The 22,529-nt window shown below is 37.8% G+C and overlaps 1 protein-coding gene across 23 annotated transcripts in view; it reads left to right on the forward strand.

Moving 5' to 3' along the window:
- RIMS2 (regulating synaptic membrane exocytosis 2) overlaps window positions 1–22,529 on the forward strand; it is a 782,248-nt gene that overhangs the window by 605,313 nt on the left and 154,406 nt on the right. Inside the window, exon 25 of one of the 23 annotated variants that reach the window (XM_065585976.1) lies at window positions 9,290–9,379. The exons of the other annotated variants lie outside the window; for them this stretch is intronic. Coding sequence (XP_065442048.1) covers window positions 9,290–9,379 — 90 coding nt within the window. The remainder of the gene's footprint in view (window positions 1–9,289; window positions 9,380–22,529) is intronic. 23 annotated transcript variants of the gene reach the window in all.

A 22,529-nucleotide genomic window follows, 5' to 3' on the forward strand; every position in this document is an offset into this window, starting at 1 on the left:
TCTCAGTGTTGGCTTAAAAACAACACATTTGCTCATTTGCAGTGTCTCTTTGACCAACAGAACTTGGTTGAATAAAATATATTACTGCACCCAACTTGTCTCTCTAATATTTGCTCATTGTTATTTAAATATATTCATATAATTTGAAAGTTCCATTTACCTGTTAAATTACTACTTCAAATCTATTGATTTTATACTTTTATTAAATGTATCTAGTGTTTCTTAATATTTGGCAAAATCAGTAATATTTATACTAACAATAGCAATGCACTTTGGTTTTGGGAAGAGGTGATGTCAATTAAGCAGTGATGCAAGTAGTGTTCAGCTAAGTATTTTGTTTGAGTAATGGTACATAAGTAATTTATTTTAAATTCTCGAGGAATGGGAGTCTATATCAGGGGTAGGCAACCTATGGCACGCGTGCCAAAGGCGGCACGCGAGCTGATTTTCAGTGGCACTCATACTACCCGGGTCCTGGCCACCAGTCCGGGGGGCTCTGCATTTTAATTTAATTTTAAATGAAGCTTCTTAAACATTTTAAAAACCTTATTTACTTTACATACAACAATAGTTTAGTTATATATTATAGACTTATAGAAAGAGACCTTCTAAAACATTAAAATGTATTACTGGCACACGAAACCTTAAATTAGAGTGAATAAATGAAGACTCGGCACACCACTTCTGAAAGGTTGCCGACCCCTGGTCTATATACACTTTCCCCCCTCAAAAATGGAAGAAACCACCAGTACAGTACATTATTTTATTTTTTTAAATAACCAGACATGGATGGTATTTGCATTAAGAGAGTACTGTGATAAGGATTCCCATTCCATTCCCAAAGTTACCAAGTGATTTGCTACTACAAATAATTGAATTATCCAAAGTCTGTCAAAGAAAATATAACTGGAGGAAAAAAAATAAACTAAACTATATTAGAATACTAGCTATAGTAATAATATAAAATATAGACAGGTGGCTCTATTTTTATTAGTGCCCAAAGGATTTACACTAAAACTCTTCATGAGCCTTAGTAAGTGTTGTTCATATACATTTCCACTGCAGTCACAGGGAGGTACAAAGTACAAGTTGTTTTCAGAACATATAGACTCAACAAGGAAGTTTAAGCCAGAACAATAAACAATTGGGAGAGCATGTATTGTATATGTTTTTCTAGAACATTAAAGATAGTTAAAACTAATATGCCAGAAAAGATTTAAAAATGAACACAGAATTATTTGACACTCAAATGAAAAATTATTTGACACTCAAAGTCACATTTTGTCAAAACAATGAACTCCTGCAAAAGGCACTAGTTGATAACACACGATCTATGATGAGTCTTTAATAAGAAAGAAAAACGGTTCCTTGAGGAGGTATCAAATTGCAGCCTTACACAGGCTATGCCATTCTGGAATTAATTCTAGGAATCTGGCTTACTAAGATAAAAATAGTTACATAAATGAGTTATGATAAGTTTTGTAATATCAGATTTGTAATCATCTCTAAACAAAGAACACGGTAATAAATTGATAGCAAAATGAAACGTATAGCAAATGAATGTATACAGTATGTGTGTATTATACTACCTAGGATAGACATTGAAGAGCTATTGAGTAATCCATAAAAACTTGTAGCCAAATTATCAACTGTTGATGGGCAATGTAAGACATAAAAATATTTGAGTATTGCTGGGTGAATGTATTGCATGGGTGAAATGCTCTGGTTAAAAGTGTGATAGGATTTCCATTATAAAATTCTATTTTCAGAGTTTATAACATGACTGAATACAAGCTGGTGTATGACACGACCCAGAGAAATTGTGTTATCTTCACTAAATTTTGATATAATTAGATTTTAATAAGACACAGTGTAGAAATATTATTTATATAACATATTGAGTACAAAGGGTCTGGAAAGCTGTTCTGATGGGGCAGCTGCAGATTCTTCTGGTGTGACGGAGTCCTAAACTGGCATAAAGCCAACACAACTGGGTCTACGCCATTCCTTCCTGGCCTTCTTGGCATGAGCAGCATGTTAAGATGGAAGGTGGGATTGGAGTTGTTCCAGATAGTATAATAGGTTCTGGCTGGCTCAGATACGAGGGAAGCACAAAGGTGTCTTAAAGTCACCTTTGCCCTCCTCCCATTCCTATGCCAAGTGGTGCTCTGGCACAGTTGAGAATCTGGCCTAAAGTGTGCATATGTATTGACAACACTGGCTTTTTTTCATTCTCGTAACGTAACGTCCTCGTAAAAGAGGACTTTTCATCGTAAAGTAAAAATTTGTATAATGTGGACCAGGTCTTTTTGATGGCCTAATAAATCTCTCTCTACTTTACATCATTCACATTTCTTACTCTATTAGTGCATGAGCATTTGACGTTACATGTAATTTCTCTGCCTTTGACAATTTATGTAATAGAGTTAACAGTATTTCAGTGTGCTGCTTTGTATTTCATAAGTCACTAGTCAGAGTCACCCTCGATTAATTTTTACAGTAGTTGTTTCCATACATTAGTAAGACTATAATTCCTTTTTTGGGGATTCATCTTATAGTGTGAGGAATAGAAAGAAGTTCTCAGGGTTTTCATTTGTAAGGAAAGGTCACTACATTAAGTTTGTTCCAATTAGAAAATCGAAGACTTTCTGGTGATCTAATTGAAATTTTAGAAATTTGGAACTGAATTGATAAAAACAGATTCAGAGAGAGTGGATTTAATCTAAAATATTGGAAATTTGGATAAAATGGAAAGTGCATGAAAAATAGCTTATGCACAGGGTAAATAACGTATAATTTTAGCTTACCGAGGGACATTTTTCTCCCCTACTGCTGAAAAACACATGGAAAGGGGGAGAACTTACATAGGAAAGATCCAGAGCTTCAGTAACCCTGCAATTTTGCTCCATCATCACTAGCACTGCAGTCTTGCATCATCCCAACTCATGTGCAAGACTGGTGGGTGCTAAGAAGTAGCCAAGGACATGGACAAGGGCAATCACAAAGTCCAAGGATCTACATGTTATTATCATTTATTATTTTGATATGGCCAAGAGAGTGTTATACACTGCATATTGAGTAAAGACATGGGAAACTCAGTGAATACTAAGGGTCAATGATTGCATCCCCCATGGCTAATAGTAAGCATCCTGGATCTCTCCAGCTGTCAAATCATCCTAGCCCCAGAGTTGCTTTTGAAGGCTATAGAACTCTGAATGAAGATTTTATCTTCTACTTGATGCAGAACCCCACAAAATCTAAGTTGGCTCTGTTGTGTGTTTTTTCATTGATTTTAGATCTTCTGTAAACATAAATCAGACACTTGATACAGGAGAGACTAAATGGTCAAATTGTTATATACTGTCTGTACTTCATGTGCACTCATTGGAGAAGAGAGGAGGAGAACAGTTAAGGAACCATTGCCTAGTTAGCTGAATAGTTATAAAATAGTTCAGTTTATCATTAGTTGTGGCATGTCTAATGATAGTATTAAACAGAAGAAAGAGCACTAGAAGCTTTTAGAATTTCGTTGACATGTTTTGTAGAGCTTCACAGGAGTCCAGGAAATGGTTCAGTGAGAACCTACTTATACCTTTTTTCAAACAAGAAATGGCTAAAATGGACTCTTTCTTAGTGGTAGTAGTAATGCCACTACCAACCAACTTTTTACTCACCTGAGGCAAAAATTCTGCTACTGTGTGCATAGAGGATCATATGGTAGCAGAACTGGCATTACTCTGTTCCATAAGAGGTGGGTATAATTCTGGAGAAATGTGCAGGGGTCCAACACTGTTTATATAGCACATAGCTCAGCTCCACAGGAAGAAGAGGACAGGTGATCTGCTGCTATGTGCATCGTTCAGAGCCTACGTTTGCAGGGGGGGACATGTTGGGTGCATCACTACATTATTGTTTTGAAATAGCTGAATAGAGTGACTGAATAGTAGCTCTGTAGCCATTCCAGACTTAGGGGAAGATGCCTCCCATATTTTCCTTAGCCCTCTGCCCAATGCTAAGTTCAATTAGCTGGTGTGGGAACTTGATTCTGGATTTGTTCATTATGGAGAGACCTCCATAATGCAGTGTTAAGGGCCAGATGCTGGGGTGCATCTGAGCTGCATTTGGTGCAGGTCAAGGTGGGATCAAAGGTCGCTGTATGTCATCTTTATGCCAACTGACTATCTACCCGTCCTGTCCTTAGCATGAACAAGAGAAGCCTCTAGGTTGGTCTACTTTATATGAGCTGCCATCAGGCCCCCAAAACCATTCAGGTCAGGGATATCTTACCCATGCCCCCTTAATGACAACATCCTCTAGCCCAGTGGCATGGGAGTTGCTATGAATTCCACTAAGCAAAGACAATCCTTCATTGGCTGGATCCATCATTGTTACACCCCCTTTGGCATGGTGGATTGCAGTGCCTCAGAAGATTTGGGTTGAACTTAACAAAGTTACAAATTTAAAATGAAAGAAAATGGAAACACTAAAGTTCTCCCATCCAAGTTAACTTGGCCATGTGGTACTTTCTTCTTTTTTATTTTGTCTGGTTAAATATCCAACATTAATGCACTTCATATACACAGTAACGTGGGATTTTAGTGGTCCCCTGTGGGAACTGTAATGTGCTAGCCAAGTCCACAGGGACTGTAGGCTTCTGATAACATTTTCAGACTTGGGTGCATAAAGTTAGGTAATTTGATAAATGACCTGATGTTCATAGATGCTGAGTGCCTACAGCTCCTAACGAGGGCGATGAGTCCAACTGGTGCTGCTGTAGATGCTCAGCACTATTGGAAAAAAAAATCTATTTTAATGCCTCTGAGAATGTCTGCATATTTGATCTTAGAGAATCATTTCAGACTTACTTGGCGTGAAACAATTGATCATAAATGCAATGCAATAGCTTTAAAATTGAAATGCCAGTCATTATGGAACATGGAATTTTACATTTTGCATCATCTTCTATATAAGCGATATCTACACTAAGAAAGTAGGCTCCCTCCTGAGGTTGACCATGACCAGCTAATACACATTTAAACATGACTTGTCTTGTTTATAGTAGGTACAGAGTACTGTTTAAAATCTTGTTAATTAAAGCATGTTGGCTAATACATTTTAGAAAGCAACCTGCTTTGCTAGTCTAGGTATGGCCTTAGTGTCAATTTGTAAGTTGTTACCTATACTGATTTTTTTCTACACCAAAATAGCATAAATTAAGAACATAAGAACTGCCATACTGGGTCAGACCAATGATCCATCTAGCCCAATATCCTGTGTTCTGACAGTGGCCAATGCCAGGTGCTTCAGAGGGAATGAACAGAACAGGTAATCATCGAGTGATCCATCCCGTTGCCCATTCCTAGCTTCTAGCAAACAGAGGCTAGGATACTTCAGAGCATGCTTTTGCATCCCTGCCCATCCTGGCTAATAGCTATCCTCAATGAGCTTATCTAGTTCTTTCTTTGAACCCTGTTATAGTCTTGGCCTTCAAAACATCCTCAGTGTTATGTGTATAACATCAAAATATGTGTTGTGATGTGACTTCCATAGTGACCACTCTTTTTGATAATGTCAGATTACATGACACTTTATTCTTCATTCCATGATGTGTCCAACGATCAGCATAGATGCCAGCGGTATTAGTTTTTATCAGCATTGCATCGATAGTTCAAATGGCACTACAGATGTTGTACATATACTCTGGTGAGATTAAGTCACTGTTTGTTTATAGGAGAGAAATAGATAGAACTGGGGAAGATCATTTCATTAAATTAATACTTCCAGAATTTTCAGAAGTTAAATTTAGATATTATTTCAGCAGAGAATTACAGAATCTGTTTAGTAATATAGTCATCATAATGGGTTTTGGTTGCTTTTCTGATATTGAAAAGTGAAATGGAGCAGCATCAGATCAGAAGGCTTGAAGGATGTGTGCAGGTGCTTTTCTACATTTTGACAGAAAGGTGTATTCGTCCTCCTTTATAATAACAATGGAAGTGTGGAATAATACCCCTTTATGGCAAATTGATTTTGTGATGACACAGTGGGAAATGTGCTTCACTACTCTCATGAGTTTTCCCCATTGGTGATTGTGGGTGTGATCCTGTAAACATGCCCATGAATAACATCTGTGAGTAGTCCAAATGATTTCCTGGGTCAGCAAAGCAAATGCCCAAATAGTCCAAAATTAAGACAAAGATTTATCAGAGGCATAATGCTATCCAACTCTTTAGGCCGATATTAAAGGAACTAGCACATGAAATTGCAAGTCAAATAGCAAGGATTTTTAATGAATCTGTAAATTTAGTGGTTGTACCTGTTTAAGAAAGGGGGAAAAAGTGATCCAGGAAATGAGAGGTCCATTAGTTTGATTTCAATTGTATGCAAGGCCTTGGAACAAATTTTGAAACAGAAAGTAGTTAAGGATATAGAGATAAACGGTAATTGAGATAAAATAAACATGATTTTACAAAAGGTAAATTGTGCCAGAGCAACCTGATCTCTTTCTTTGCAAAGATAACTGATTTTTTAGACAAAGGAAATGAAATAGAGCTAATCTACATGGATTCTAGTAAGGCATTTGATACAGTTCCACATGGGAAATTATTAGTTAAATTGGAGAAGATGGGTATTAATATTAGAATTGAAAGGTGGGTAAGGAACTTGTTAGAGGGGAGATTACAACAGGTCATACTGAATGGTGGACTATCAGGTTGGAGGGAAGTTACTAGTGGAGTTCCTCAGGGATCAGTCTTGGGACTAATCTTATTGAACATTTGCATCAATGACGTTGGCACAAAAAGTGGGATTGTGCTAATAAAATTTGCAGATGACACAAAGTTGGGAGTATTCCCTAAATATTGAGGAGGACTGGAATAACATACAAGAAAATCTAGATGGCCTTGAAAACTAGAATAATAGAAATGGGATGACATTTAATAGTGCAAAGTGCAAGTTCATGCACTTAGGGACTAACAACAAGAAATTTTGCTATAAGATGGGGGTGTATTAGTTGGAAGTGGCAGAGGAGGAGAAACACCTCGGTGTATTGGTCAATCACAGGATTACTGAGCCACCAATGTGATGCAGCCATGAAAAAGGATAACATAGTCTTAGGATGCATCAGGTGAGGAATTTCCAGTAGAGGTGAGGAAGTGTTGTTACCATTATACAAAGCATTGGTGAGCCCTCATCTGGAATCCTGTGTGCAATTCGGGTCTCCCATGTTTAAGAAAGATGAATTCAAACTGGAACAGGTGCAGAGAAGGGCTACTAGGATAAACAGAGGACTGAAAAACATACTTTATGAGAGAAGACTCAAGGAGCTTTACTTGTTTAACCTAAACAAACAAAGGCTGAGGGGAGATATGATTGCTCTCGGTAAATACATCAGGGGGATAAATACCAGGGAAGAAGAAGCGCCAGTGCTGACACAAAAACAAATGGATATAAATGGCCATCTGTTTAGGCTTGAAATTAGACAAAGATATCTAATCATCAGAGGAGTGAAGTTCTGCAACAGTATTCCAAGGGGAGTAGTGGGGGCAGAAAAATGAACTGGTTTCAAGACTGAGCTTTATGGAGGAGATGGTGTGGTGAGATTGCTTACAATAGTTGGTGGCTGATCTGCGACTACTAGTAGCAAATATCCCCAGCGGCTGGTGATGGGACACTAGATGGGCAGGGCTCTGAGTTACTACAGTTAATTCCTTCTCAGGTGTCTAGGTGGTGGATCTTGCCAATGTGCTCAGGGTTTAACTGATTGTCATATTTGGAGTTAGGAAGGAAATTTCCCCCATGTCAGATTCACAGAGACCCTGGGGTTTTTTCATGTTACACTGTGGCATGAGTCACTTGCTGGTTTAAACTAAAGTGGATTCTCTGTAACTTGACACTTAAAACAAGATTTGTGGACTTTAGTAACTCAGCCAGAAGTTATGGGTCTATTACAGAAGTGAGTGGGTGAGGTTCTGTGGTCTTGATGTGCAGGAGATGAGACTAGATGATCCGGATGGTCCTTTCTGGCCTTAAAGTCTATGAGTCTAAATTCCCCTTTAGTAAGTAATTAGGTTAAAAAATCGTTAAAACCTAAAAAGGAGATTGCTGAGGCTAGTTTAACTCTAGCAAAAAATGGAGAGTAAACTTTTAGTCCCAGAATATTATAACAGCCAAAGAAAGAAATTTCAGAATCCTTCTAAATCAAGAGAATGGTGTCCTGGATGGCGGAGGGTACATAAGCATCTGTTGACAACTTACCTTGGTGTTGAGGTCAGATATGCTCATTTACACAGTATAGGAGTCTGGAGGCTATTTACACATTATGCGAGTGCTAATTGAGTGATATATTACCCTTAATATACCAAATGAAAAAAAAACAAACCCAAAACTTTATCATGAACTGTAAGTTAAAACACTAAATATTTATGATTTTGTTAAAATGGCAACCTCAACTATAGTTGGCATAAATATTTTAATGGATACTGCAGGTAACTCAAATAATGTAGTTGTTAAAAATACACTGTTGATTTGAAAAGAAACATACATAGTTGATAGTTTCATTTTTTCTTTGTTTGTTTGAATTATAGATTTGCAAAGCCTTTTTTACCAAAATAATTTTGGTAAAGGTCTTTTTAACTTACAGAAATATAAAAATATCCTAAAACTCTGTAGATTATAAACATACTAATCTTTAAAAACTGAACAATCACTGTGCACTATAACAGGGGTTCTCAACCTTTTTCTTTCTGAGGCCCGCCCAACATGCTATAAAAACTCTACGGACCACCTGTGCCACAACTACTGTTTTTCTGCATATAAAAGCCAGGCTTGGTGTTAGGGGGTAACAAGTAGGGCAATTTCTCATGGCCCCACAACACAGGGGACCCCGGGCTTCAGTCCTATACAGTAAGGCTTCGGCTTTCTGCCCTGGGCCCCATTAAGTCTAATACCACCCTGCTTGGCGGACCCCCTGAATCCTGATTGCGGACCCCTGACCCCTGGTTGAGAACCACTGCACAATAATATACATTTTTTCCTATTCAACATGTTAAATATAGCAGAGAGAGCAACCAAAATAGTTGGTAGATTGTATGGGGATTAATATACATTGTATGTCCTATTCTGTATTTTAAGACATTTGATAAAGAAAAGTAATTAAAGAACTCAAGTTTTGGCCTGCCAATTCCAGTTTACCTGTTTAGATTAAGCTGTTCCAAATGATGTTAGGTGTCTTATAATGGAAGTTACATAATGTTTCTGACAAGCTCTGATTTCTTTTGGTTTATGCTAGAAGTTACATGGGAGGACCAGCAGAAAAAGGTGAATGGTACAATAACTGATGACAAACCATTGCCGAAAAAGAAACACCATTCTGAGCCAGGTTTGTCAGGGTTTGGAAAACCACATGAAAGCATGAGACTATAGAAGCATTGCATTACATTTCATGCTTTTGTAATGAGTGTGTGCTTGATGTACCTTATTTTTTCACTTTGGTGTGAAATTTTTAGTATGTTTAGTACCATTTAGTTTAGTGTTGTACACAGTTCTGTTTTAGATTAGCAAAAGTAGATCCACTTGTGTAAGCAATTGTGTTAGACTGCACATGCATTAGAAAAAGAAATAATTTGGCTTAATATTAGCATTAGCTTGCTTTTCAGTTTCAATTCTATTTTGATTTATATATGTGTGTGAGTCCCAGGAATCCAAGTCTGAGTTCTGCCAATCCTTATCTTGGTTAATCCCAACCAAGGTATATACTGGACATAAGGAGGTGGGACACTCACCTCCCCAAGATCTGAAACAGAATCCTTCCTGCTATGTCAGATGTTGCTTAAAGCATAAACAAGGCTCGACCATCCCTGTCTTTCCAGTGCCACTCTTTGCATGTATCCAAGATAGGAACTCTTAAATCTGGGTTTGGAAATGTAGCCCCTATCCTACAGAGATGTGCATAGCATTGAGCTCAATGGGTCTACTCACATACTCAGAGTTTAGAATGTACTTAGGTCTGTGTACCATAACCTGCAATATGGATAAAGCTCCTCTGTGCAAAAGACAGAACTTTTTCAGGAGCTAGTCTAAGACTGTGGAATGAATTACCCCAGGAACTAATGACTATTGCAAACCTCACTGGCACATTTCTAAACACAAACACCGTACTCAAACAAGACACTACACAGCACACACTTCTCCCTTGGGGAGAGCATAAGAGAATAAACAACATGTGGCAGGTGTCAGTCACATCACTACTCATGCAAATAAAGATTTGTAGGATTGGCCTTTGTGCAACAGAGTTGTTAGTGTCTGTTGGGTGACTGCTATGAGCCACCTGGGAGAGTTTTACTCCATCTTTATTTAGTCCTTACTTTTCAGTTGGGGATTTGTCGTTGTAAGGACTTACTAAGACCCATCAAAATGAGTCCTATGCATTTTCTAACTGAGTTCTGTTCCCAAATATATATACATTCTAAAATAAATTAGCTGGGTAAAAACATACACATTTTTGGGAAAATAATCCTAATTTTTTTTAACAATTTTGAATATATGAGCCTGCTAAATATTCTGAACATGATATACACTTTATATATCTTCTGGTAAAGGTTTTAAATTAATAAATGAAATGGATGTTTAATCATTTAGTTCTGCAATCAAGAGAGCATTTTGAGATACAGTATGTTAAAAAAGATGCTATATGAGAAAATACTGGGTTACCTTATTAATATAATCCAATATATGACATCACATACCATCTTTTGAACATACTGTAGCTCAAAATTCTCTGCACTTGCAAAATTAAATTTTAATTAATAGCATCAGATGTTAGACATTAAGAGAAATCAATAGCAGGGAGAAAATATAGATGTCCATATTTGAAACAAGCCAAGAAAGTGAAAGGTGAAGAAATAGTAGAGGATGTGCCAAATGGTAGGAGCTGCAGAGGAGAAGGGTCTCACATCAGTGATGGTGAGACTCTATGGAATGACAGATAAGAAATAAATGCTAGACAAGTGTAAAGAATGATTAGGAGTGAAATACAGACCAAGGTTTGTGAAGCTGCATGTAGGAAGCCCGTCAATGGTTTTAAAAATGTAAGACCAGATTCTGGGCTGCATTTGAGCAGCTTTACACTACTCTCTTATTGCACTGCTCTAAAGCTAGCTTAGCCAATCACTGGGGGATTCCCCCGTGAATAACAAAGCAGTTACATTAGACACTGTTACTCAACCAAACACTCAGCAGATTGTTTCAGTCTTCTAACTTGGATGGTCACGTGACCAAGATGGAGGACTACAATAATCTGCGGAATGTTTGGTTGAATTAAATAGTATTGCAAGTAACTGTGTTGCTATTGACTGATGACTGAGATTGACTCTGAGATTTTGGTGATAAAAAAATTGTTGAGAGAGGGTCCCAATCTTCTGATTTCTTGAGGAGGAATGCAACAAATTTTAGATATGGAGGGGAGATGTTGAGTGAGAAACTCATGATGTAAGAGAATTGGTATTCAGGGAGTTTGCTGAAGGGGAAGCCAGTTAGCCATGCATATTCCTTGCTCATATAATCTTTTGATCATAGATCAACTCCCAGTAAATTGAAAACCAGGGAGATTTAGTTAAATATAAAAATTAATAATTCAGTCAGTATGTTATTCCTTGTATGATTTGGTTTATATGAAAATCGGTACAATTATGGAATTACTGAATGTTTTCCAGTTTTTAATTGCCTCCAATTTTCATTTCAGTATGACACAGAATTTTTATTGATTACACATAATTGCATTGTAGTATTTGTCAGGGGGAAGCAGGAGGATTTCGCAGCTGTATAAAGAGTAGTTTCATTAAGGGACATAGATTAAGAATGGTGGGATGCAGTTTGGGTTTTTGAATCCATGAAATGATTGAGGCTTTTGGTACTGGGGAAGAGATACTTTTTCTCTCCTTCCCCTTGTGGATCAGGGAACTTCTCCACTTGGATTTTTGGGGAGCCTTAAATTGTTAATTCCCCATCTTAGTAATTAACAATAATAACTTTCCCTGATTCCCCATTCAACACCCATTTCTGCATCCAGAAATTTTGGATAAGCACATGAGCTGAATGTTTTTGTTGATCAGCACTGAAAAATTACTACATTGCCAAAACTTAGATTTCAGAATCAACAATTTGTTCTGATGAATGAGACACTTCACACTTCTCTGAAAGATATTTTTTCAAGTTGTCTTTTTGTAGACTCATTAACACTGCACTGCATTAGTTTATACTTGGTTCACATTCCGATTATTTTCTGCACAAATAAATAAATGCTAGAAACTTTTTTAAAATAAAAGATTTGATATAGTAGCAAGAAGTAATCAGAAAATAAGATAAAATCTACAGAAATAACCAGGACAAGAATATGATCTCTAATGTGTTTTAAGTAGAAATATTTGTAATTAAATTTAAAAATGATAGCATCTGCATGTTGTTCACAGAATATATCTGCATGTGTATATAAAAATGTTTGAAAAAATAGATAACTATTTCAGGTAATTGGAATGAATAACAATCAGGATGATCTGCACCTTATATAGCACATCACATTTGAGAAATAGAGATTTCGGCAGAAAATCAGTCAGAAATCTAAACAAACTTTACCAAAGATGATAAAATACAGTAATGGAGATGGAAATGATGTAGAGTAGCCTGTGCTGTATCACTGAAATGGCCTTATTTCTAGGATAATGAAAGAAAATATAACTTGTGGAACATAACCATTAAATGACACAGACTGATTTCCTGATCTCAGCCAGGTCTTTGTCATAGCCAAGATGTAAGTATCAATTCTGAAAGTATCATTAATGAAAAGGGACTAATTTTGTAATGACCTAAACTTAAACACTTTCATTATTTTCCATAGATTTTTGTAAGATGGGCTGATAGAATTAAATTGAATGATATTGTTCTGTATGAAGAGATTAAACAACACTCACTAAATTAATCTGGGTAAGATCCCCTATGTATTATTTCCCAATGAGTGGCTATCTATTTTAACTTATATATTCTATCTAATCTATTTAGGGTCTGATTCTACACATATCACCGTGATATTACAGAATCTTTAAACCCCTGATTTAAATTAATTATTATACAAAATCTTATATTGTGTCAGAACCTTAAAGAGGTGTCTACAGGAATATGACTTAAAAATAATAGTCTGGAAAGATAGTTCAAGCCAAGGCTTAAAAGGTGGTTTTGTTCTGAAAAGTGGCTTTTAAAAAGACACATTGTGGGGTTTTATATTTATTGTGTGTCAGTGATTTCCATTTCAGTTCTGCTCTTTTACAGATAAAAATGATTTTTTTTTCTAATTGTTAGTCTGGTAAACTTAACCTGAGCTGTGAGAATCAAGCTAGATTAATTCCTTCTCAGGCATCATTACCAGTGACAAAGTTTGGTAAGTCAAATTCTGCTGTCAGTGACACATTTTACTCTTACCTTCAAAGGGTTTGCACAGTATTGGCCTTTGATGGGGTGAAACCCCCATCACAGGCAAGAAAGGGTTAAGAGCCCACTTAGTCACTTCCATTTCACCTGGTTAGAAATTAGATAGTTACTTGTCAGCTGGAGAGGGTGGGACTAAGAACTAAAGGGTCACATGATTACTCAACAGGCATGTGGGGCTTATAAATAGACTGAGAGAGTTCATACAAGCTCCTGTCCCACTGCCTTTCCCCAGTGCCAAAGATATTTGGAGGTTAGAGGCCTCAGGAAGACGTAGGCTGGGCAGGAAAGTGATCAATACAGATTCTGGGGAAAGGCAGTGGGACCCCAGGAAAGAGCTTAGCTTAGCCCAGGGACCAGAGGACAGATTGAGTCTTTAGGACTTTGTTACCCCAGAAGGGGTCTGCACTAAACACTTCTCAGCTGGAGGGCTGAGTAGCACTCAAAGGCAGATGGCCTACTGGAGGCGCTAGTGAGGAAAGACCCCTGCAATGCTGTGCCCAGGCACGAGGGGGCACCCTCAAGGTGAGGGCACACTATAATGTGGCCCTGTACTTGGAGCTTAGTAAGCAGTATTTCTGTTAATACATGAATAGAATAGAATGTAGCTCACATTCCCTATTGTCTATATTGTCTCTTTACTATTAGTAGGAGTAAAAACTAGGAAAATCTTACTTTTGTCATGAAAGGAAACAGGCAACACTCAGAATACACCCAGGGAGCAGATCTGAGGAATAAGAAGATGTCATTTTTACATAGCATTTTTTTGAAGTAGAGTTATAGTTTCCAATATCTGTCAGTTGGTCTCAGGAATATTTTTACCTGATCTGAAGAATGTCCCAGAAAGTGCACATGGTCTGTTCAAACATCCACGGTCACAACTGCCAAAGATCTAGCTAAACTGCATAGGAACAAAGGTGGCATAAAATTCATGTTTTGCACACCCGCAATCCTTTGGCCTCTGTGTGCAAGGCCGATGCCTGACAAGATAAAATAATCTAAAGATTGTTCTAATTTACATTACTGCTAATGGCTACAATGGACCAAAGCTATAGCCCAGTATCGGCACAGGGACAGCATAGGAGCACTGTGACTACTCCCTTTTTCAGCCCACCCTCTGTGCACTACAGCTGAGAGGAGAGGTGGTATAGAAGCCCCTGTAGAGGCTGTATGCCATTAGAAAATAACCAGCCCTGCCATATATACATACAGTGGAGTAATCTTGCCAGGAACCCCTGTACTCCAGATTTCCTGAAACTTTCCAAGATGGGATTCAGCCTCTAGGTAGGAGTGGCTTTAATTTTTACCAAGAACACTTTAGGAACTGAGGCTGCACAGGCTGCAGCAGGGAGCCACTAATTCAGCACAGTCCCTGGCCAGGCCATCTGCTTTTGAGGCTACATATCTGCAGGACTGCTGGCTTTGGGGAGATTGTGGGCACCTTGCACTGCTGCAGCCCCCTCCTGATGGACTTTCCACTGCTAAGGACCCTGTGCCATAGCCAGCTCTGGCATAATGAATCTAGTCCAATTTGTGCAAGATGCAGTTGACAATATAACCTACATGGAACATGGTATTGTTGTTTATAAAGCATCTTTTTTAAAACTAGAAATCCCAGTTGAATTATATATATATAGTGAATCATCAATTGGGTCAGGTGAGGGCAAATTGTAAGTAAAAAGGTAAAGAGATGAAAATAAAAGCATTAGAAAGCCTATAAAAGCATTAGAAGCCAGATGCATGTTTGACTAGAAATGCTTTAGAGTCTAGCAAGGGTATTTGTGGACAAGTGAAGATTATAATAAAAATGTGGAGAAATGAAAGGAATTAAATGGATCAGTCTCTACCATAGAAGAAGATGGGGAAATTCCTTTACCTAAGATATTCCTAATGGTAAATCAATGGCGTTTTTAACATAAATTGAAATCTCTAAGTTATGGGGTAATTTGGTGGCTATTGTTCCGTAAATCACCAAGGGTAGATAGTATTTATCTAGGGATTTTGAAAGAAATTAAGTGCAGAATGGCAGAAATATTGATATAGGTAAGCAATATATCCTTAAGAACCATAACAACTCAAGGCTAGTGTGGTGCCTTATTTTAAATGGTTTCATGGCTCTATGAGAGAATGTTCCACAGTCAGTGCACCACTGAATCAACAACCTGATGCAATACAGTAGTCACCTTTTGTCCTTAGCTATTGATATAGTGGCTTCTGCTGTAAACCTTGCTTCCTTCTGAGCTATGATGGATGAAGCATGAAGGCAGGTGGGCTAGAGTTTCAGTGTCAGGAATCACATTCTTAAGCCTTGAATCCTCTATTTTCTTATGCAGTGCAAGGAAAGGGACAGAGCCTCAGTCTTTTGCTCTCTACATTAAGTATGAGTGGAGGTCATGTTTGGTAGCAATGTTAACCACTGGGCATAATCCTCTGCATTGAGAGGTAGTAACTTATTCCTGGTTTATCACTCTCAAGAGTGTGAGGTAAAAGTTAGCAGTATGTGGGCAGAGAATAGGTATACCCTATGTTGATGGAAATAAAGTAAGGCAAGATGCCCCGATTGGTCTATCTTGATGCTGGTAATCTTGCCAGTATCGCCCTATCTCTACTGTTTCATTTTTTGAGAACGTAATTGGTAAAGTTGTGCTGAAGAAGCTCTTGGTTCTCAGATTTCCTGGATCCCCTGGTTTTAGAACTAATAATGATACAGACACAGAACTGATCTATCGATGATCATCTGTCAATGCTCTCTTGACAATGGACAAAAACTAAGTGGCCAGTTGTTTACTTTAGATCTGTTAGTTGCCTTTAATACTATATCTCATTATGTATTGTTGATATTGTTGTACTCTCTGGCAAGGATAGATGAAGAGTTGTGAAAGGGTGATGGGGGTCTATACTCTGCGAAAGAGACTAAAGGATAGTATCATCTGATCCCAACAGCTCTCTTGGGCTGATACTGCAGGTCCCCATTATTTTATCTTTTTTGTTCAATGTGTATGTGAAGCAACTGGAGGAGAGATTGAAGTGTTTAGATTACTAAGCCAGTAATATGTCAGTGATATTAGTAACATGTGACACAGAAATGATTATATGGATTGTGCAGTCTTTCAGATTTCACAGTGTCCAGACAAAATTGGGGATTTAATGAGGTCTAGCTAGTTAAAGCTCAATCTAGACACGATAAAAGTGATTCAGAAAATATCCAGGTGAGATGACAAAGCTGATATTTGGGTTTCTCCCTGTTTTTATTAGTAAATTGGGCAATCAGGGTCCTGTTGTATCTCTACCTGCTGTTATATGGTAAAGTACAGCAATAACCAGGACTGGTTTCCTTCATCTTTCTCTGTCAAGGAAATTGCAGCATTTAATCAAAGATGTAGACCTTGCCACAAGCACTCATAGTTTACAAGCCACAATTAAGGAACATGAATAATCCCCGGGTGGGATGGAAAGTCTTAGCATTTATTAAAAAGCAATTAAGCACTTGAAGACAAAGAGTAATTGAAGTGGATTTCTGCCTTTCAGCGTACAAAGAAGTTAAAAGTTGGGAGTCCCAATTGTCATTTTGGGGGAGCAATATTGTTTAATGTATTTTTAATGATTTAGAAGATGTAGCACAATGGTAGCCTGAATTTAGCTAGAATAAGAGAAAGATAATGAACATTCACAAAAATAGTCTAAATTTGTATATGTTAAATGTCTGAACTTAGAGGATCACGAGGGACAGAAATCTTAGGAGTCATGGATAGCTCAAAAAGAAGAGGAGTACGTGTGGCACCTTAGAGACTAACAAATTTATTTGAGCATAAGCTTCTGTGGGCCACACGGAAGCAGACTAACATGGCTGCTACTCTGAAACCTGTCATTATGGATAGCTCAGTACATTTAGTGATTGCATTTAAATGGTTTCTTCTGGTTTGGATGTATTTCCCAATTGTGTATAGAAAATATCGCGCACAAGGATTTTAAAATGAGACTACTGTTTATCTGTCCATTGTGTAGCAACAATTAAAATGGAAAATAGGATGCTTGCATTTGCAAAAACAAGATAGAAAATAATACAATAGGTATCATCCTAACATTTTATCAGATATCTGAAATATAGTGTCCAAATTTTAATTCTTTGAATTAAGAAAGTTTATTATTTTTATTTGACTAAATCCTGATGTCCTTAGTCATCCCCATGACCCAGGCATGTGGAAGTTCTTCACATATAGAAGGAGAAGGTCTGTGCCTCTGTGGCACCATCTCCCCTTCTTGGGCTCTCACAGAAAGCCCTCTGTGGAGTACCAGAGCCATATGTGGGGAGCAGGCCCTGATCCAGAGGGGGACATACATGTTTCCCCACAGACTGCACAGAGAATCCATGTAAGAATACAACTCTAAGTGGAGATTGGTGTCATGGAAGTCCATCAGAGAGATGACATCAATTTGTTTAGAATGGAGGAAATTGAAATTGAGAGAAGAGAGAAGGAAGTCAGTGTAGTCAGGCGCAGAGAGCTCATGTGAAGGTAATGAATGATGGGGAAAAGTCCAGGTTAGGGATTAAAACAATTGGAAGATTGCTGTCAGAGAAGAGTGAAGAGCACAGAGTTGAAAGTAGAAACAGTGGCATCAGTAGCAGTGAGTGGGACAAGGACACAGCAGCAGAAAAGTTGGAAAGTTTGATAGACTGAAGAATACAAATGGTGGATGTGATTGGAAGTGAGAAGTGAGCAATATTGAAAAAGAGCAAATGGTGATCAGAAGAAATTTATACATAGAGCAGTGTTTGGGGGAAAAATCCCATCCAAAATTGGTGATTAAACATGGAGGTTAGTGGAAGAAAGTGGAGAGGCAGGAGAATCAAAAGGGTAACCGAAACTGAAACTGAAATTACCTAGTACTAAAATAGCAGCTTAGAGTAATGAGAAGAAAGGGCACCAGCCATTAAAGCTTGACGGGAAAGAAGGTGGAGAGCAGATAATGTCCACTTAGAGAGGATAAAGGAAAACACAATGGATTGGGATTCAAAGGAAATGGATGGGAAAGAGAAGAGGTAGGGATCAGAAATTGTAAGGGAAAAAGAGTTCATTGCTAACACCATGCCCATTGGATCATGACAGGGGAAAGAGAGAAGTTATGGATAGAGGAAGCTATGAAGGTACAGCAAAGATTGAAAAGGTCATGAGAGAAAGTGAAGGTGATTAAAATTTATAGCAGGATTTACGTTAGGAGCAATTTCTAAAACGTGGATTATTTAACATGGGAAGAGTAAGAGCTGGCTCTACTAAAGTACTCAGAATTACAGCTGGCGACTTTTTTTGGCAAATAGTAAATTCACCAAAAATGCATTTTTCCAGACACCAAACCTATTCCCAAATTTGACATGCTGAATAATTTTGGCCTATATATATTTCAGGACTGAGGCACCATTCACAAAACAGCCAGAGGAGGTGGTGGCAGCAGCCCCTTGATTAGTGTCAGCCCATTAATTAGGGCATCCACTTAGAATGTGGGAGTCAGATTCAGTTCCCCTGTCTGTCTAATGTGGAGAAGGATTTTGACTATGGGTCTGCCATATTACAGGAAAGGTCCCTAGCCACTGGGATATGGGATATTCTGATATGGGTCTCTCTTAATCTTTCCCATTGAACTGTTCCACTTTGTATAAATAATTAGTCACTGGACCAGAGAGAAAAGAGTCTGAGAATGACTCTATAGCCTGCCGGTTAAGGCACCTGACTTGGGAAGTGAGAGACCTAACTTCATGTCCCTGTTCCAATCAGGGCCGGCTCCAGGCACCATCCCAGCAAGCAGGTGCTTGGGGCGGCCAACAGAGAGGGGCGGCATGTCTGGCTCTTCGGCGGCGGGTCCCTCACTCCCTCTCAGAGCGAAGCACCAGCCGCAGAATTGCAGCCGAAGACTGAAACGGCGATGGTAGAGATCGGGATCACGGCTTTTTTTTTTTTTTTTTTGCTGCTTGGGGCGGCAAAAACCCTGGAGTTGGCCCTGGTTCCAATGGCTATTTAAGTTTATTTATAAATAGTGGAACAGCTTCCACAGGAGAGATTGAGTACTTTCCTGCAACATGGGAGATCCCTATTCAAATCCTTTTCCACATTAGGCAGACTGGAGGAATTGAACCTGGGTCTCCCCCATCCCTGGTGAGGGCTAAAGCGCATAAGGGCAGTAGCAATGCCACCTACTACTCCAGTCAGTTTGTGAATTAAGTCCTTTAAAAATGCTTAGAAATTAAATGCTTTCTGTCAACCTGAAATTTACTTATTATTTTCACCAACACTTATTTTTTCAATGTTTCAGAACTGCCAATAAACTAAAAAAATCTAAACTAAAAAATCCAATTATTTGCCCCGTTCTGTTCAGAATGAGAAAGGGCATTATCAAAAACCACTCAGTGGTTCCTTGCTGCTCCAGGGCAGCAAACTTAAAACAAACACTCCATTAATTTATTGGTTTTTATATTTATTTAGATTTCTTAATAACCCACAGCTCTAAGTTATAATACTTCAAATAAGCAGCAGCAACAATCAAATATGAAATGCAAATGAACTGCCCAGCCCAAATCATTCAGAGTAGAATAACAATTGAGTAAAATCAATATAAGACCCCCTCCTATATCTAACCATACACATCCTTGTCAAAAGTCCACATGAAAAGATTTACTTTTCATGGCCTCTATGAATGGAAACACATCCAGGCTCTAGTAGACTTGACAGGGAAGTGTGTTTCAGAGTATAAGGACTTCTCATAGGAAAAAGTCCTGCCATCTACGTGTCTCCTTTTAAATCAGGGGTCTGTATGCTGATTGCTGCTGTGGTGCTATTGCCTAGGAGACAGTTATAATGAAATCTTGGGTTTCTGAGTTTAAATGGAACTTATACAGAGGTCAGGAAGGAATTTTACAGCATAACACACATATGGCTTGTTGGACTCTGTAAGCATGACAGACCAATTGTCTGATGTCGCATTCTTTTTCATACTGCTTTTGTGTATAGTTATTCCTAACTCCATTTCTGACTGCTGCTTTGGACAGAATTCTTGTGAACTCTCTTATCATAGGCCTATGGAAGGCCTGATTTTATCCCAAGTTGAGTCCACTGACATCTCTGGGAGTAGGATTAGACCAGAAAGATCAACTTTCTGACAGCAATTACTTCTATTCAAAATATCTAATATACCCTATACTACAAGTAGATTGTATACAAGTATGGTAACATACCCTGAAAAATGTATTTTCTGAGGCAGAATTAGAATTTTAATAACTTAAATTAGATGACCTGTTGGTGGGAGTTATCTACCATCTTCTCAGCCCAGTTCAATGACATACTTTATATTAACTGGATTTCAAAAAGCCCCTCAGTGTGTAATGGCAATAGACTGTTTGAAAATTCTTTCTGTTTTTTTATATAAACATATAATCTGAACTTGGTTTAAAGGAACAAAATCATAACTGCAGTCTTTGTGCATTTCTCATTTGTATTTCTTATATTCTGTGATCAGTTATATCTCTTGAGATTTGTAAAGCAGTAAGTTTGATGCACACTGGATATTTTTCATGCAATACAGAGACAATGCTACCCAAATTATTTAAAGGTTGTTCTTTTATGTGTTTCTCAACCTCCTTTCTATCTATTGCCCTTATCTATGTAAAGGAGTGTCTGTAGGTTCTCCATATTCCTATTCTGTTTTTATCTAGTCATATATTTACTTTGAAAGGTCAAACTACAAAATACAGTATTCCAATTCTTTGTTCTCTGTGGGGATTTTTACATCATAGTACTTTGATTATTGTTTTGTGCAAAAAATCTCTGTCGCTGTCCAGTCTGCTGTAATGATTGTCGGTGGATGATCCTGAACTTTAAAGAACTAGCCTTTAGTAGTAAGGATCTTATGTAATTGGGAAAAGAACTGGAAGTCTGAGTCTTGGATTTAGTATACCTACAAGGAGGGGCTAAAATAATTATTATCTGGTTTTGTCTCTGTATGACAGGGAGATTATACTGAAACCTGATTTTTATTCCCACTTCATTATAATTGACTGCTATTCTCCAAACTCCTCCTCTAATAATTATCTCCCTGCTCTTACCTACTCCCAGATCACCTACACTATCCCCACCTTTTCACAGTTCACATGGCCTCAGGGACCAGCTACCTTTCTTGAGTCCTGGAGGTGGGGTACCACTTGCTTCTATTCTCCTCATCCAGTTATATGTGTGCTAGTCAAATGCATTTATGAGACATACAAAATCCTGAATCATACCTTTCCTAGAATTTTCTCCATGTTCTAGGATTTTGAACAGGACACTGTGCTTCTACACACAATTAATTATATTATGAGGACAGCATCAGGCAATGAAGCACTGCAGAGCTGGGATCCATAGAGGCTGCTGAGCCTCAAGATACAATGGAAGATCAGTGAATGTGAGGAGCAAAGAATATTGGAATCAAAATCTGCCCAGAGGGGAAGATATTTGCCCTTTACTTCTGTGCCCTGTACTAACATTAGTGTTTAATATGGGCATATCTGATTAGTGTAATTATCCTGCCTTGTGGCAGGTTAAAGCAAAGTTCAACCTCAGTAATATGCAAAGTTTCAGATAGAGTTGTTTGTGAACTGAGATTGATACCTTTAATTAAATACTTTTCTATAGTAATTCACATTTTATTTGTCATGAAAAACATTACAGAATTTTGTGTCAGAACAAGATAAAAGAATAATCAATTAACTTTTTTGTTTTATTCAAATTTATGGTACAATAATGGGCATTACTTTTCTTTATAAATGTATTCAGTAGAAGACACTCACTTGTTTCCTAATTTCTGTGCAATAAGCATTTATACTTAGTATTGTTCCACATCAGAACAAACAATAGATCCAAATAAATGCTAGTTCCTTACCAAAGCAATGACTACGTAAATGAACCAACTGCTATTATTACCATGCAAATTTAACAGCCTTTCACCCCATAATTTTGCTCTCAGATGCTAATAAATTGTATCAACAAAGATTTAATTCATTAGATTAAAAGAAATAGAGAGAGAGAGTT

The sequence above is a fragment of the Chrysemys picta genome, chromosome 2, assembly GCF_011386835.1.
Source record: "Chrysemys picta bellii isolate R12L10 chromosome 2, ASM1138683v2, whole genome shotgun sequence".
NCBI classification, from domain to species: Eukaryota; Metazoa; Chordata; order Testudines; family Emydidae; genus Chrysemys; species Chrysemys picta.